The sequence below is a fragment of the Scyliorhinus torazame genome, chromosome 22, assembly GCF_047496885.1.
Source record: "Scyliorhinus torazame isolate Kashiwa2021f chromosome 22, sScyTor2.1, whole genome shotgun sequence".
NCBI classification, from domain to species: Eukaryota; Metazoa; Chordata; class Chondrichthyes; order Carcharhiniformes; family Scyliorhinidae; genus Scyliorhinus; species Scyliorhinus torazame.
In genome coordinates this window covers 100,226,086-100,241,410 of record NC_092728.1, presented here as the reverse complement: position 1 = coordinate 100,241,410, position 15,325 = coordinate 100,226,086, and the positions used below count along the sequence as shown (strand labels likewise).

Below are 15,325 nucleotides of genomic sequence, written 5' to 3'. Positions count from 1 at the left end.
GAAGATGGGGGTGGGTTAGGGGGCAGGGGAAGGTGGGGGTGGGTTAGGGGGCAGGGGAAGGTGGGGGTGGGTTAGGGGGCAGGGGAAGGTGGGGGTGGGTTAGGGGGCAGGGGAAGGTGGGGGTGGGTTAGGGGGCAGGGGAAGGTGGGGTGGGTTAGGGGGCAGGGGAAGGTGGGGGTGGGTTAGGGGGCAGGGGAAGGTGGAGGTGGTTAGGGGGCAGGGGAAGGTGGGGGTGGGTTAGGGGGCAGGGGAAGGTGGGGGTGGGTTAGGGGGCAGGGGAAGGTGGGGGTGGGTTAGGGGGCAGGGGAAGGTGGGGGTGGGTTAGAGGGCAGGGGAAGGTGAAGGTGGGTTAGGGGGCAGGGGAAGGTGGGGGTGGGTTAGGGGGCAGGGGAAGGTGGGGGTGGGTTAGGGGGCAGGGGAAGGTGGGGGTGGGTTAGGGGGCAGGGGAAGGTGGGGGTGGATGTGGTGTGTGAAGAGGCCGGATATTCTTCGCACAGAAAAGCACAATCAGAGAGTGAACCAGAGACAGATGCCTCAGACTAGAGCAAGTCTCTTACTGTTACACTCTGTGGGCAGACGTTGGGACCAAGGAGACAAACAGAACAAGGAGGAAACCTTTTACAAACGCAGGAACATTTGAAAGGCACTATCAAATTTTTTTTTAAGTACTTTGTTTTACCAAAGTGTGAAAATTTTCTGAAGCCAGTGGCTTCAGAACCTTTACGTCATTGAAAAGTTTACACCTCGGCCGGTTGGGGAGTGTGTGAAACCGCCCCCTGTCTTCTTTCGGCTATTAAAAGGAACCGTAGTTCAGCTCTTCGTAGCATCGCCCTCCTCCTCTTCGATGTGCACTTTCGTTTCCAGGTTCTTGGCTCTGAAAAACAAACAAGGTGCGTTTGTCTTCATTCGTTCTCTCGCGGGTGTGGGCTTCACTGGCCGGGCCAACATTTGTTTCCCATCCCTAATTGCCCTTGAGAAGGTGGTGGTGAGCTGCCTTCTTGAACCGCTGCAGTCCATGTGGTGTAGGTGCACCCACAGTGCTGTTAGGGAGGGAGTTCCAGGATTCTGCCCCAGCGACAGTGAAGGAACGGCTGCGGTGAGTGACTTGGAGGGGGAACCTCCAGGTGGTGGGGTTCCCAGATATCTGCTGCTCTTGTCCTTCTACATGGTAGAGGTCATGTGTTTGGAAGGTGCTAAGGAGCCTTGGTGAGTTACTACAGTGCACCTGTTAGATGGCACACACGGCTGTCACTGTGTCAGTGGTGGACGGAGGGAATGTTGAAGTTGGCGGATGGGATGCCGATTAGACTTTGTCCTGGACGGTGTCGAGTGTATTGAGTGTTGTTGGAGCTGCATTCATCCAGGCAAGCGGAAAGTATTTCAGCACACTCCATGGTGGAGTTAATGAATGCTTAAGATGAAATGTCTAAGTATTTACGATAAAGAAATACCTTCTCTTTAAGGGACTTGCTCTCATACAGCACTTGAGCACATCATTCCACAGCATCTCAAAGTGTTGCGCCATAGTGAATTTCCCTAAAGTGCGGTGACTGTTAAGAAGTTGCTCACAGTGAGTTGACACAAATAGGAATGAGGTGTATGGCCAGTTTAGCTGTCCTTCTGCCTTGGGATTGTCCACTTGAATATAAATACTGGGATAGAGGGGGGTAGAGTGGGGATGTTGAGATGTGAACAGGCCGGATTCTAGCCCAGTGCATACACTGACGTTGCTTCCAAGTCCCCGAACTCGGCATCCATCAGGGCTGTGGATGAACCTTCGGAACATGGACGCAGTGCACAGGGCCCCTCGCCGTGCCTGAATTGCCAGGCTGGTTACTGATGCCCACGTCACTGAGAGATGAAAAATGACAACTGTCTTGCCTGATTTATCAACATTGTGGTTTTAGAAGCCTGCGATGAACAGAAACTGAAACTCAGAAAGAATGTAAAGAAACCAAGGCATTTAATCTTTCGACGTTTAAAAAAATACTGGGCAGTATCTGATGAATTTACACGTTGGTCAATAAATATCAAAATGACAGGTGAGTCGGTAAGATCTCCCCGCTGTATTAAAATGTCCCAAGGTGCTGCGCTGGGGCGGCGGGGGGCTACATCCTCTGAAGTTTGGAAGAATATGAGGTGATCTCAATGAAGCAGATGTGGTTCTGAGAGGGTTTGACACAGTCGATGCCACGGAGATGCTTCCCCTGTGGAACTAGGAGGCGCCGTCTCACGTTAAAGCGCCACCCTGAGATGAGGATTACTGTCTTCAGTCAGAGGATCGTGCTGGGAATTCTCCACCTCAGGGGTCTCTGGGTGCACAGCCCTGGAATGTAATCGAGGCTGAGATCGATCGATGGATCTTTCGGAGTCTCCAGCAATTAGCCGACATGGGGACTGAGATGGGAAAAGGGAGCTGGGAGCGGCTGAGGTCAGAGCAGACTCGGGGGCAAGGTCTGCCTGCCCTGCTGCTTTTTCTTATGGTTTTGTGATGGTCACCAGGCAGGAGTGAAGAATATTCAGGGGAGTGAACTTTGCTTGCAGTTGGAGAGGTGGCAAGGTGGTTAGCACTGCTGCCTCACAGCGCCAGGGACCTGGGTTCAATTCAAGCCTTGGATGTCTGTGCGGAGTCTGCACTTTCTCCCCGTGTCTACGTGGATTTCCTCCGGGTGCTCCGGTTTCCTCCCCCAGATCAAACATGTGCAGGTTTGGTGGATTGGCCAGGTTAAATTGTCCCTTGATGTCCAAGGATGTGCAGATTAGGTGGGGATACTGGAGCTAGGGTGGCAGAGTGGGCCTAGGGTGCTCTTTCCGAGGGTCGGTGCAGGCCCGATGGGCCGAGTGGCCTCCTTCTGCACAGTGGGGATTCTATGGGGAGGTGGCTTTTGAGCCGTGGAGAGACGTGGCAAAACAATGGAAACGCCAGAGTGCAGGGAAACAATGCCAGAAATCTGCCATCATACCTGACTTCAAATCACTATTTGATGAGAGGAGAGGCAAACATTTTGGAGGAATGGTGCTCAAACTGGGACCCGTGGACCCCTGGGCGTCGAGCAAGCTTTTTCCAGAGAGTCTTCAAAGTAGTGGGGAATCAGGATTGACCACTACACAGAGTACGTCAGCAGCACAGAAACAATCATAAAAAGGCCACTGCGCATGCTGGCTCTCAACAAAAGCAATTTAGCAAGTGCCGCACCCCTGACCTTTCCCCATAGTCTGCAACTTTTTTCCCTTCAGGTGGTCACTTCCCTCCTGAAAGCATTGATAAAACAGTCTTCACATTCAACATTGATTGTCGAATAATTACCGGCGTTATAATTTAGATGGGGGTCGGGGGAGCGAAGGTTCCATGATTACTATTCCATTTGAAAAGGGGTCATTTCACAACAAGAAAATAGTTTGGGAAGTACTGTGAAGTCACTTTAAAATACTGATGCAAAATTATGAATAGGATTAACGAAGTGGGATGCATTTGCCAGATCAACAAAGCAACTTGCACACTAAGGTGCAGTCCCAGATTTCTGTCAATGGGTGGCAGCAGTTTGCAGGTTTGGGCGTTCGATGGACAATTACAAAGAGCAGCACTGCCACCTACTGTTCATGATGTGGAGATGCCGGCGTTGGACTGGGGTGAGCACAGTACGAAGTCTTACAACACCAGGTTAAAGTCCAACAGGTTTGTTTCGATGTCACTAGCTTTCGGAGCGCTGCTCCTTCCTCAGGTGAATGAAGAGGTCTGATCCAGAAACACATATATAGACAAATTCAAAGATGCCAAACAATGCTAGGAATGCGAGCATTAGCAGGTGATTAAATCTTTACAGATCCAGAGATGGGGTAATCCCAGGTTAAAGAGGTGTGAATTGTATCAAGCCAGGACAGTTGGTAGGATTTCGCAGGCCAGATGGTGGGGGATGAATGTAATGTGACATGAATCCCAGGTCCCGGTTGAGGCCGCACTCATGTGTGCGGAACTTGGCTATAAGTTTCTGCTCGGCGATTCTGCGTTGTCGCGGGTCCTGAAGGCCGCCTTGGAGAACGCTTACCCGGAGATCAGAGGCTGAATGCCCTTGACTGCTGAAGTGTTCCCCGACTGGAAGGGAACATTCCTGCCTGGTGATTGTTGCGCGATGTCCGTTCATTCGTTGTTGCAGCGTCTGCATGGTCTCGCCAATGTACCACGCTTCGGGACATCCTTTCCTGCAGCGTATGAGGTAGACAACGTTGGCCGAGTCGCACGAGTATGTACCGCATACCTGGTGGGTGGTGTTCTCACGTGTAATAGTGGTATCCATGTCAATGATCTGGCACGTCTTGCAGAGATTGCCATGGCAGGGTTGTGTGGTGTCGTGGTCACTGTTCTGAAGACTGGGTAGTTTGCTGCAAACAATGGTTCGTTTGAGGTTGCGCGGTTGTTTGAAGGCAAGTAGTGGGGGTGTGGGGATGACCTTGGCAAGATGTTCATCGTCATTGATGACGTGTTGAAATCTGTGAAGAAGATGACGTATTTTCTCCGCTCCGGGGAAATACTGGGCAACAATCACCAGGCAGGAATGTTCCCTTCCAGTCGGGGAACGCTTCAGCAGTCAAGGGCATTCAGCCTCTGATCTCTGGGTAAGCGTTCTCCAAGGCGGCCTTCAGGACCCGCGACAACGCAGAATCGCCGAGCAGAAACTTATAGCCAAGTTCCGCACACATGAGTGCGGCCTCAACCGGGACCTGGGATTCATGTCACATTACATTCATCCCCCACCATCTGGCCTGCAAAGTCCTACCAACTGTCCTGGCTTGATACAATTCACACCTCTTTAACCTGGGATTACCCCATCTCTGGATCTGTAAAGATTTAATCACCTGCTAATGCTCGCATTCCTAGCATTGTTTGACATCTTTGAATTTGTCTATATATGTGTTTCTGGAACAGACCTCTTCATTCACCTGAGGAAGGAGCAGCGCTCCGAAAGCTAGTGACATCGAAACAAACCTGTTGGACTTTAACCTGGTGTTGTAAGACTTCGTACTGTACCTACTGTTCACAAATGGCTCTGGCAAAAAACTTGCCTGGAAACTGGTGTTCAATTTCCCAATAAATCAGTCGTTCCCAAGAATGAGTTTTCCTCCCCTCTGCGCTTGAAGCAGCTGAATTAAGATAGGATAAGATTCCAGCTGTTTTTCCGGGGCCTTGCTTAGGTGGCCATTCTCTTCACTGGTGAATTTAGGCATGGAGTGTTGGAATAAGGTGGGGTGTGTAGCAGGCTTGGGTGAGGGGAGGGGGTTGGCGGCTGAAGGAAATTGCTCCAGAAGGGGGGGGGTCATTGGATGGTGACCGGGAGCAGGAACCTGAGCTGATGTTCCCCTTTTATCACTTGACCATAAGCTGGAGGACCAGAAGTAGGCCATTCAACCCATCGCGTCTGCTACGCCATTCAATGAGATTATGACTGATCTGACCTGATCTGATAATCCTTGACTCCACTTTCCCGCCTTATCCTCATGATCCTTGATTCCCCCGTCTTATCCCCATAACCCTTGATTCCGTCACTGATTAAAAATCTGTCTATTTCAGCCTTGAACATATCTAACGACCCAGCCCCTACTGCCCCTCTGCGGTAAAGAATTCCACAGATTCACTCCCCTCGGTGAGAAGAAATTCCTCCTCATCTCTGTCTTAAAAGGACAACCCCCTCACTCTGAGATTATGCGCTCTGGTCCCAGACTCTCCCACAAGAGAGACCTCTCAGCAGCTACCCTGTCAAATCCCCCAGAGAATTCTACATGCCTCAGTAAGGTCATCTCTGATTGTTCTAAACTCCATAGAGAACCAAAGTCTTGGCTATTATCAACTGGGTGTGGGGAAAGGGGATATTGTTTTTTTATGTCTCCATTTTACACGAGGAAGCAGCCCCAACTTTCGAGTTGTGAGGGAAGATGCAAACTTGGTGAAAGTTTTACAATTATTCGAGTTTTGTTTAAAAATAGACCTTGCCCGGCGTCCCCTGGTTTACAAAGCAGTGTATGATTATGATCTCTCTCTCTCTGTCTCACAGATATCTGTGCTCCTCAAATTCCCGCCTCTTGCACATCCTGGATTTTATTTGCTCCAGTAACGGTGGCCGTGTCCCTTTGTGACACTCCTCAAAACCTACGACTCTGACTCAGCATTTGGGTCACCCATCGTAATATTCCCTCCCGCTGATTGATAACGGGCCGCTTCGAAGGCGCGACATACTGACCTCGACCGCTTGAAGGAAAAGTTGGTTTTCCGCTTGTCGCCTTTGACCTTCCCGCGATTCCTGACCCCCTCTTGCTGGTCCATCATCAGCAGCAGAGACGCCTGTTTGACCCCGGTTGCGGGTGCTATGGAGATGTCTCTGACCGCGCGGAACTGGCCGCAGTTGTTCAAGTGCTCGTTTTCCAATCGGAAGAAGTTCCAGACAAATCGCCTGCGGAGGGAGGTTTGTAAAGTGACCAAAAAAAAAATGTAAATCGGCAACCAGGCTCTGCACAAACCCAGCAACGAGCCGCAGGACACACGGGCCACACTTCATCTGCACTTTACGAATTGCTCCTCCACTGCTAACTCTTGCCACTCCTGCCTCCAAATCATTGTTGGTTGCTTATCGTGTCCCCATTATTCCCGGCCAGAATGGAGATAGTTTAATCATTCCAATGTCAACCAGGCCTCGAGCACTCACCGCTCTTCATGACTGGGATTCATTTTAAGTAGAGAATTGGTGTATTTGTAACTATCGCAATGTAACTTTCCGAAGAAATCACCTGACTCCGGCTGCAGCTCTGCTCATGAGCTCCGGATGCTGTAGTTTGTACCAATTCTGTTTTTAATTTGTGGAATAGCTAAGCGGCCTCTGCTACAGAGTGGACTGTGCTCTGACCCCTACCCTGCCTCCTACCCATTGACTGACTCTCTGCCAACTGTCACAAGAATACGAACAGGAGGTGCTGGAAATACTCAGCAGGTCAGGCATCGTCTGTGGAGAGAGAAACACAGAGCTTTTTTAAAAGTAAATTTAGTGCACCCAATTAATTTTTTCACAATTAAGGGGCAGTTTAGCGTGGCCAAACCACCTAGCCTGCGCATCTTTGGGTTGTGGGGGCGAAACCCACGCAGACACGGGGAGAATGTGCAAACTCCACACGGACAGTGACCCAGAGCCGGGATCAAACCTGGGACCTCGGCGCCGTGAGGCTGCAGGGCTAACCACTGCACCACCGTGCCGCCAGAAACACAGAGCTAACGTTTCAGGCTGGTGACCTCTCATCACAGCTCAGAGGTCACAAGGCTGAAGCTTTGTAATAATAAGAATAATCATTATTGTCACAATTAGGCTTACATTAACACAACAATGAGGTTACTGTGAAATGCCCCTAGTCGCCACACTCCGGCGCCTGTTTGGGGACACAGAGGGAGAATTCAGAATGTCCAATTCACCTAACAAGCACGTCTTTCGGGACTTGTGGGAGGAAACCGGAGCACCCGGAGGAAACCCGCGCAGACACGGGGAGAACGTGCAGACTCCGCGCAGACAGTGACCCAAGCCGGGAATCAAACCTGGGACCCTGGCGCTCCCGGATTTCCTGATCAGCAGCAATAACCATCAGATTGCCAACAAAATCGGGAATTCCTCCGTTCTCCCCCCCCCCCGGCCCCCTGCTCCCAAACATGATACCCCTGCACATTTCTACCGGGGTTGAACAAGCTCAAATTCCGCAGAAATGCGCAGCACACACTCACAGTGTCCCTCAGGGAACTCTGTCAGAGCTGAGTAGAGTTGGGGGATTTCTTGATGGCTGTGGGGCAAGTTTAAACGACCGGTTTGAATGTTAGTCAATATGAGTCGTAAGTAGGTAGGTAGGTGGGTAGGGGGTGGGTGTACGAGGTGGTGGGTGGGTAGGTAAGTGGGTAGGGGTGTAGTCGGGTGAGGTGGGTGAGTGGATGGTCAGGTAGCCAGGTTGTTGTGGGGTTAGTGAAGTTGGGTCATGGGGTAGTTGCATCAGGCGGGTAGTTGGGTGATCTGGGAGTATTTGGGTTGGGATGGTTAATTGGGTCTGGTTGGGCCAAAGGGAGGTGGGGGGGGTAGTCAGTTTGGGAGGGTAGTTGGCCGAGATTGAGGTTTAGTGAGGAAGGTCAGAGGGGTGATGGGGGGGGGGGCCTGCTGTGAGTAACCATTCAGCGAAGTACCACGGAACTGACCCAAGTCCCCGACTCTAACTCAAAGTTGGGGACATTTGTGCAGCGTCCTGCGGGGCGGATCGAATGACCATCAGAAATCGAAACTTCCCCAATGCGTGTCAGGACGTCTACAGGGTCCCGATCTCAGACATAGATCCGGTCATGATCTGGAGCCCGGAAGCTTTGGCCCGTTAACTCTGTGTCAGATGCTGCTGACGACCTTCAACTTTTTTTATTTTTATTTCAGATTCCCAGAGTCTGCAGGTTTTGCACCAGCCCCATCCCTTTTCCTTCAAGGTTCTGGGCGCTGAGGCCCCCTCCTGGCTCGGCCGGTAATTGCACTTGCTGAGAGTCAGCACTGAGTCAGGTCAGAGGGCTGATGTGACCATTGCCGCGTTCCACAGTGCAGAGCTCCCTCGCTACTGCACTGATGCAGTGGCCTCAATGTCTGGCCCAAAGTCCCTGGGGGCAGAACATCAACCTACATCATCCTGACTCAGAGAGGGGAGGATATCACACGGTGAGCTTCAACGGTGAAAACCCAAATATTATCCTGCATCTCAGTGCCCTCTGAGACCGCCACATCAAAACAGAGACTCAATGCACAGTCTCTCACTTGACCGCAATCTGCCCAGGACCTAGAACCCCCCCCTTCAGTAATCCCTTCAATTTCTCCTTACTCCCTTTAAGAACCACAAAATTTGACGTGAACTCCCCATTATTTCTTCATTTTCGCCTCCTGCTGTATTTTGTAAACCTTGCCACTGCCCTGCGCAACGGAACTCGGACCTTCTCCCAGGTTTCTCACAGAGTGGGAAAAGAAAACAATTAAACATGAGCAGGAGCTTCCTGAGCAGCATGCTGGCACAGTGGTTAGCACTGCAACCGCACAGCACCAGGGACCCAGGTTCAATTCCAGCTTTGGGTGACTCTGTGGAGTTTGCACTCTCTCCCCGTGTCTGCGTGGGTTTCCTCCGGGTGCTCCGGTTTCCTCCCACAGTCCAAAGGTGTGTAGGTTAGGTGGATTGGCCGTGCTAAATTGCCCCTTAGTGTCCAAAAAGGTTATTTGGGATAGGACGGGGGTGTAAGTAGGGTGCTGCTTTGGAGGGCCGGTGCAGACTCGATGGGCTGAATGGCCTCCTTCTGCACTGTAGGGATTCTATGATTCTCGCTTCCTGTTGAGTTGCATCATCGCTCACCTGAAGACCTCCAAGGGAGCCAAGGTTGTTGAGATGATTTGTGCCATGGTGGATTGCTTATTCTGAACGAATAAGATATTGAGGGCCCAGGCAACACGCAGTATCACATCCTGAAATATGGCACAGTAATAGTAGACCTAAGGGTAGAGAGAGAGTGTCAAGGTCAGGACCAATCGTCAACGAGGAAATGACTGATAACAACACAGGTTCTATAAAAATGAAGGGCATTTGTTCCCATTTGATCATCCTTCCAGTTTGCCAACCTCATTATATTGCACGAAGATAAAAGCAAATTAGTGCGGATGCTGGAATCTGAAACAGAAACAGAAAGTTCTGGACGTCGCAGCCTGTCTGACAGCATCTGAGGAGAGAGAAGGGAGCTAATGTTTCGAGTCTGGATGACCTGAAGCTTTTGTCAAAGCTTTGACCAAGAGTTATCCAGACTCGAAACGTTCGCTCCCTTCTCTCTCCACAGATGCTGTCAGACAGGCTGTGATGCCCAGCACTTTCTGTTTTTATGTGTCATTATATTGCACATTCGGACTAGTGGGTCCCATGCTGGTATTTATGTCCGCCTCCTCCCACCCAGCTTCAGCCCATGCCAGCAATGTATCCTTCCATCCTCTCCTCTCTCATGTACTTACCTAGCTTCCCCTGGTACGACAGCATGGCGGTGATCGTTCTGCATTATAAGCCAGGGGTCTGGACGAATATATTTGGAGACATGGTGGGGGGGGGGGGGGGGGGGTGGAGAGGGTATTATCCAGCCTTGCCATTGGCTGAAATCGTTACAGGCGGGCCCGGAACATCAGGAGAGCGGATGAATGTTCCTGCCCCGCCCACGATGATGTCCGCCGGTGTTGGGACCTGAAAGCCCCGCCCACGGTTTCAAGCCTCACCATGACAGCTGACAAATTTAAATTCTGTTAGTTAAAACTAAAATAAAAAAACCCGCAATAAACATCTACGGTGACCATGAAAATTCTTGGTTTGTCATACGACCAGGAAAGCACGACAGCGCCCAGACTTCCTCAGGAAACTAAGGAAATTTGGCATGTCCACGCTGACTCTTACCAACTTTTACAGATGCACCATAGAAAGCATCCTATCTGGCTGCATCACAGCCTGGTATGGCAACTGCTCGGCCCAGGACCGCAAGAAACATCAGAGAGTCGTGAACACCGCCCAATCCATCACATGAACCTGCCTCCCATCCATTGACTCCATCTACACCTCCCGCTGCCTGGGGAAAGCGGGCAGTATAATCAAAGACCCCTCCCACCCGGCTTACTCACTCTTCCGACTTCTTCCATCGGGCAGGAGATACAGAAGTCTGAGAACACGCACAAACAGACTCAAAAACAGCTTCTTCCCCACTGTCACCAGACTCCTAAACGACCCTCTTATGAACTGATCTGATCTCTTTACTGATCTTCTCTACTGAGTAGCGCTACACTCCTGGATGCTTCACCTGATGCCTGTGTCTATGTATTTACATTGTGTATTTTATGTTTGCCCTATTAAGTATTTTCTTTTCATGTATGGAATGATCTGTCTGAACTGTACGCAGGCTTGGAGGGGTCATAATATGTCAGTAATCAATTAACTGCTGCTTCACCTTGGCAAAAGCTTTCTCCTGCGGCAATCCCCACACCCATTCTTGGTGCTTGTTCAGCAATTCGTGCAGTGGGCCAAGGATGGTCGTTAGGCCAGGAATGAATTTCCCATAGTAGTTTATGAGACCTAAGAACGACCGTACCACTGTCGCGTTTTCCGCAGTGGGGGCTTGGCTAATCGCCCACATCTTCTCCTCTACCGGGTGTAGTCCATCCCGATCCACACCCCACCCCAAGTATGTAACTTCCTTGGCATAGAAAACACATTTGACCCCTCTTAAAGCGGGCACCCATCTCAAAGAAACGGCGGAGGACTTCCTCCAGGTTACTCAGGTGCTCCCTTCCTGTGGGTCCGTTGACCAGGGCATCGCCCAAGTAGACCGCCACACGCGGAAACCCTCTCAGTATGTTTTCTATAACGCACTGAAAAAGTACGCAAGCCACACTCCGAGCGACAGTCTCATGTATTCAGACAGGCCCCCGTGGGTAGTAATGGTTACGTAACACCTGCAATCAGCGTCCAGCCCCAGCTGGAGATAGGCTTGGCTCACGTTGAGCTTGGGGAACGAATGACCCACCAGTTAACTTCGCATATAGGTCTTGTTGACGGTCAATTTCTAATCCACGCGTAGTTGCGCAGTTTTGTCAGGTTTTATAGATCACCAGCGCCACTCAATCAGCAAACCGTACCGGTCTGATGATCCAGAGACCTTCTAATTGGCTGAGTTCATCCTCAACTTTCTCCAGCAGCCTATAGGGAACTGGGCAGGCCTGAAAATAGTTAGACTGGGCCTCAGGGTCTACATATAGTTTTCCCAGACCTACCTGGGTACTTCCCCAAGACTTTGTAATGTCCACCGGTGCCCATCCAGAACATCTGTTGCCAGCCCAACCAGAGGGGTTGCAGCCAGTCACGGCCCAGCAGACTCGGTCCAGGGTCTGGCACTGCTATTAATGGAAGCCTAATGGATTGTTGCCCATAGGTTACCGGGGTCATTGTCGTGCCTGCTGTAGGCTGGGGGTCCCCCCCGTGTAGGTCCCTCGATGTCCCACAAACCCAACTGTTGAACTCCAGCCCTGATTCTCTCGAAGGTCTGCCTCCCAATTACTGACATTTCGAACCCCACATGTCCAACTCCCTCTCTAACTTGTGGCCACTCGACTTGGCGGTAATCCCGATGTGGGCAACTCATGGTGTGGCAATGCAATTCAATTGCACACACTCCTCCTCATCAGGTTGCTCTCCATCAATTGCAGCGAGGTGTCCTGCCTGCTTGTAGCGGCCCTTGACCAATGGCCTGGACCCGGCGGTGTTCAGGGCAGAGCGAGGGTCCGGCAGTCCCAGTCCCAGGGAGGGCTGCGCGCCTGAATGGGAGGGGGGGTGGAGAGGGGCATCCTACGCTGTTGACCTCTATCCCCGGCAACCCCTGGAGTTCCTGGGCCCCCTTTTCTGTGCTCTGCTGTGAGAGGGAGAGGGAGATCACGGTAGCATTGTGGATAGCACAATTGCTTCACAGCTCCAGGGTCCTAGGTTCGATTCCGGCTTGGGTCGCTGTCTGTGCGGAGTCTGGACGTTCTCCCCGTATATGCGTGGGTTTCCTCCGGGTGCTCCGGTTTCCTCCCACAGTCCAAAGATGTGCAGGTTAGGTGGATTGGCCATGATAAATTGCCCTTCGTGTCCAAAATTGCCCTTAGTGTTGGGTGGGGTTACTGGGTTATGGGGATAGGGTGTAGGTGTTGACCTTGGGTAGGATGCTCTTTCCAAGAGCCGGTGCAGACTCGATGGGCCGAATGGCCTCCTTCTGCACTGTAAATTCTATGATAATCAACAACCTTTTTTAGATCCAGCAATGGACAGCTCGGCCTGCAATTTCCAGTGGGTCGCCATATTGCCTACTCCGCATAAAAGGCAGTCCCACAGCACCTCGGATAGGGATGGTCATTAGTGGCAAACTCTGCCAATTTCCACAATCCCACCAAAAACTTGGTAACGGACTCCCCTACCTGAGCCGGCTTTTAAAGTCCTGAGTTAACTACCCTCCCCCCTCAGCGGAGTAGCTCGTGTTCCACGAGGCTCATGGTGGATTAATCAGGTCATCCCTGTGCGCCTCGTGGGGGGGGGGGGGGGGGGGGGGGGGGGGGGGGGAGATGCAGAAGTCTGAGAACACGCACGAACAGACTCAAAAACAGCTTCTTCCCCACTGTTACCAGACTCCTAAATGACCCTCTTATGGACTGACCTCATTAATACTACACCCTGTATGCTTCATCCGATGCCGGTGCTTACGTAGTTACATTGTATACCTTGTGTTGCCCTATTATGTATTTTCTTTTCTTCCCATGTACTTAATGATCTGTTGAGCTGCTCGCAGAAAAATACTTTTCACTGTACCTCGGTACACGTGACAATAAACAAATCCAATCCAATCCAATTGGCAAATGTAAGCGGCTGAATTTACGGTGAAAGAAATTGACACAAGTGTGGCAAAAGTATGGCAACTGGAAATGAGGTTATCGTAGGCCGGATGTTCACCCTGATGTGAGATTTGTAACTTGTTATCGGTAAATACAACGGGTGATTTATAAACAAGAATCCCACAATTACAAAATTGTTACGGTGCAGAAGGGGGCCATTCGTCCCATCCCGCCTGCACCAGCTCTCCGAATGAGCATCGTGACTTAGTGCCGTTCCCCTGCCTTTTCCCCAATCCCTGCGCATTGCTTCTATTCGAATGCCCCCTTCACACTTCACATTTTCTGGCAGAGCCCTGCTGCCAGCGTGAAAAGGCTTTTTCTCGCGTCACATTGTTCTGTGAGATGTGACATTCAGCTTTCCAGCGGACTCCACTGTTAATTGGTGACTGTGAATGTGTTTTGAGTTTGACCTGCACTTACTTTATTTTGATACACTGTCTCCTCTCTCAGGTATTTATGCTCTTTGGAATTCTTGTCTAACAGCCCCCAGTCCATCTTCAGGTCCCAGCCGATGGTGAAAATGGTGCTGACACAGGACGTCACAGCCCACAGGTAAAAGTAAACCTTCACGCCAATCGTCAGCTGCGGCCGTTCTGTGGTAGACAGAGAGAGAGAGAGCACATCGCAGGTGCTCGAGTGTTACAATTCATTCAGCTTCACCGGGGCAACATGTCACATTAACCACTCGAGTCTCCCTAACATTAGGGTGATCGAATCTTGAGGGGTGTGGGCCGGAGGGGGTGGGGGGGGAGGATTGTGAATGAACATTGGAACTCTACAACATGGTGTAACTGTGGTGATGAAAGCGTGATTAAACGTTTCCAGTTTTTTTCATGGCATATTTTTTGGTCAGAACACCATTGACGAGAGAAAAATGTTCGAGGTCTTATCTCAACATTCTTAATAGACCTGGCTTCATGTTTACCAGGCAACCTGAGAGACACGCTGCACCGCACTAACACTAGTTGCTGACAGTTAGATGATGGTCAGTGAGTTGGTGATGGGGTGAGGTGGTGGATGCTGGGTTGGGGCAATTAGTGGACCTCGGGGACAGTAATGTGAAGCAGGGCAGGCACAGGTTTCTGTATCGCTCTGATCTGAGCCACGCTGAGTGAGATGTCAAGGGGAGAATTGATGTTTTTCCCCTAGTGGACAGGAAGGGAATGGAAAATGAAGAAGTGGGGAATGTCCTCGATAGCTGAAGACACGGCTGCCAATCCAGGAGTGATTGGAACTGGCGATGCACAGGTTGTAAAGTTATTTTTCAAATGCTCCCCCATCCCTCCAGTGCATTTGTAACACATCATTCTCATTGTGACACATCATAGATTCAATGGGCCGTGTGGCCTAATTCTGCTCCTATGTCTTATGGTCTTATCATCCTCATTGTAACTCATCATCATCCTCATTGTAACACATCATCATCATCCCCATTGTAACACATCATCCTCATTGTAACACATCATCATCCTTATTGTAACACATCATCCTCATTGTAACACACCATCATCCCCATTGTAACACATCATCCTCACTGTAACACATCATCCTCATTGTAACACATCATCATGCTTATTGTAACACATCATCCTTATTGTAACACATCATCATCCTCATTGTAACACATCATCCTCACTGTAACACATCATCCTCATTGTAACACATCATCATGCTTATTGTAACACATCATCCTTATTGTAACACATCATCATCCTCATTGTAACACATCATCCTCACTGTAACACATCATCATCCTTATTGTAACACATCATCCTCATTGTAACACATCATCATGCTTATTGTAACACATCCTCATCCTCATTGTAACACATCATCCTCATTGT

The 15,325-nt window shown here is 50.5% G+C and overlaps 1 protein-coding gene across 1 annotated transcript in view; it reads right to left on the bottom strand.

The window, feature by feature from the left end:
* Window positions 1-459: 459 nt before the first annotated feature.
* Window positions 460-15,325, bottom strand: part of LOC140398864 (xenotropic and polytropic retrovirus receptor 1 homolog) — a 109,171-nt gene continuing 94,305 nt past the window's right edge. The window contains exons 11-14 of the mRNA XM_072487806.1: window positions 13,902-14,074; window positions 9,391-9,527; window positions 6,234-6,443; window positions 460-874 (exon numbers count right to left, since the gene is read on the bottom strand). Coding sequence (XP_072343907.1) covers window positions 811-874; window positions 6,234-6,443; window positions 9,391-9,527; window positions 13,902-14,074 — 584 coding nt within the window. The 3' untranslated portion in view covers window positions 460-810. The remainder of the gene's footprint in view (window positions 875-6,233; window positions 6,444-9,390; window positions 9,528-13,901; window positions 14,075-15,325) is intronic.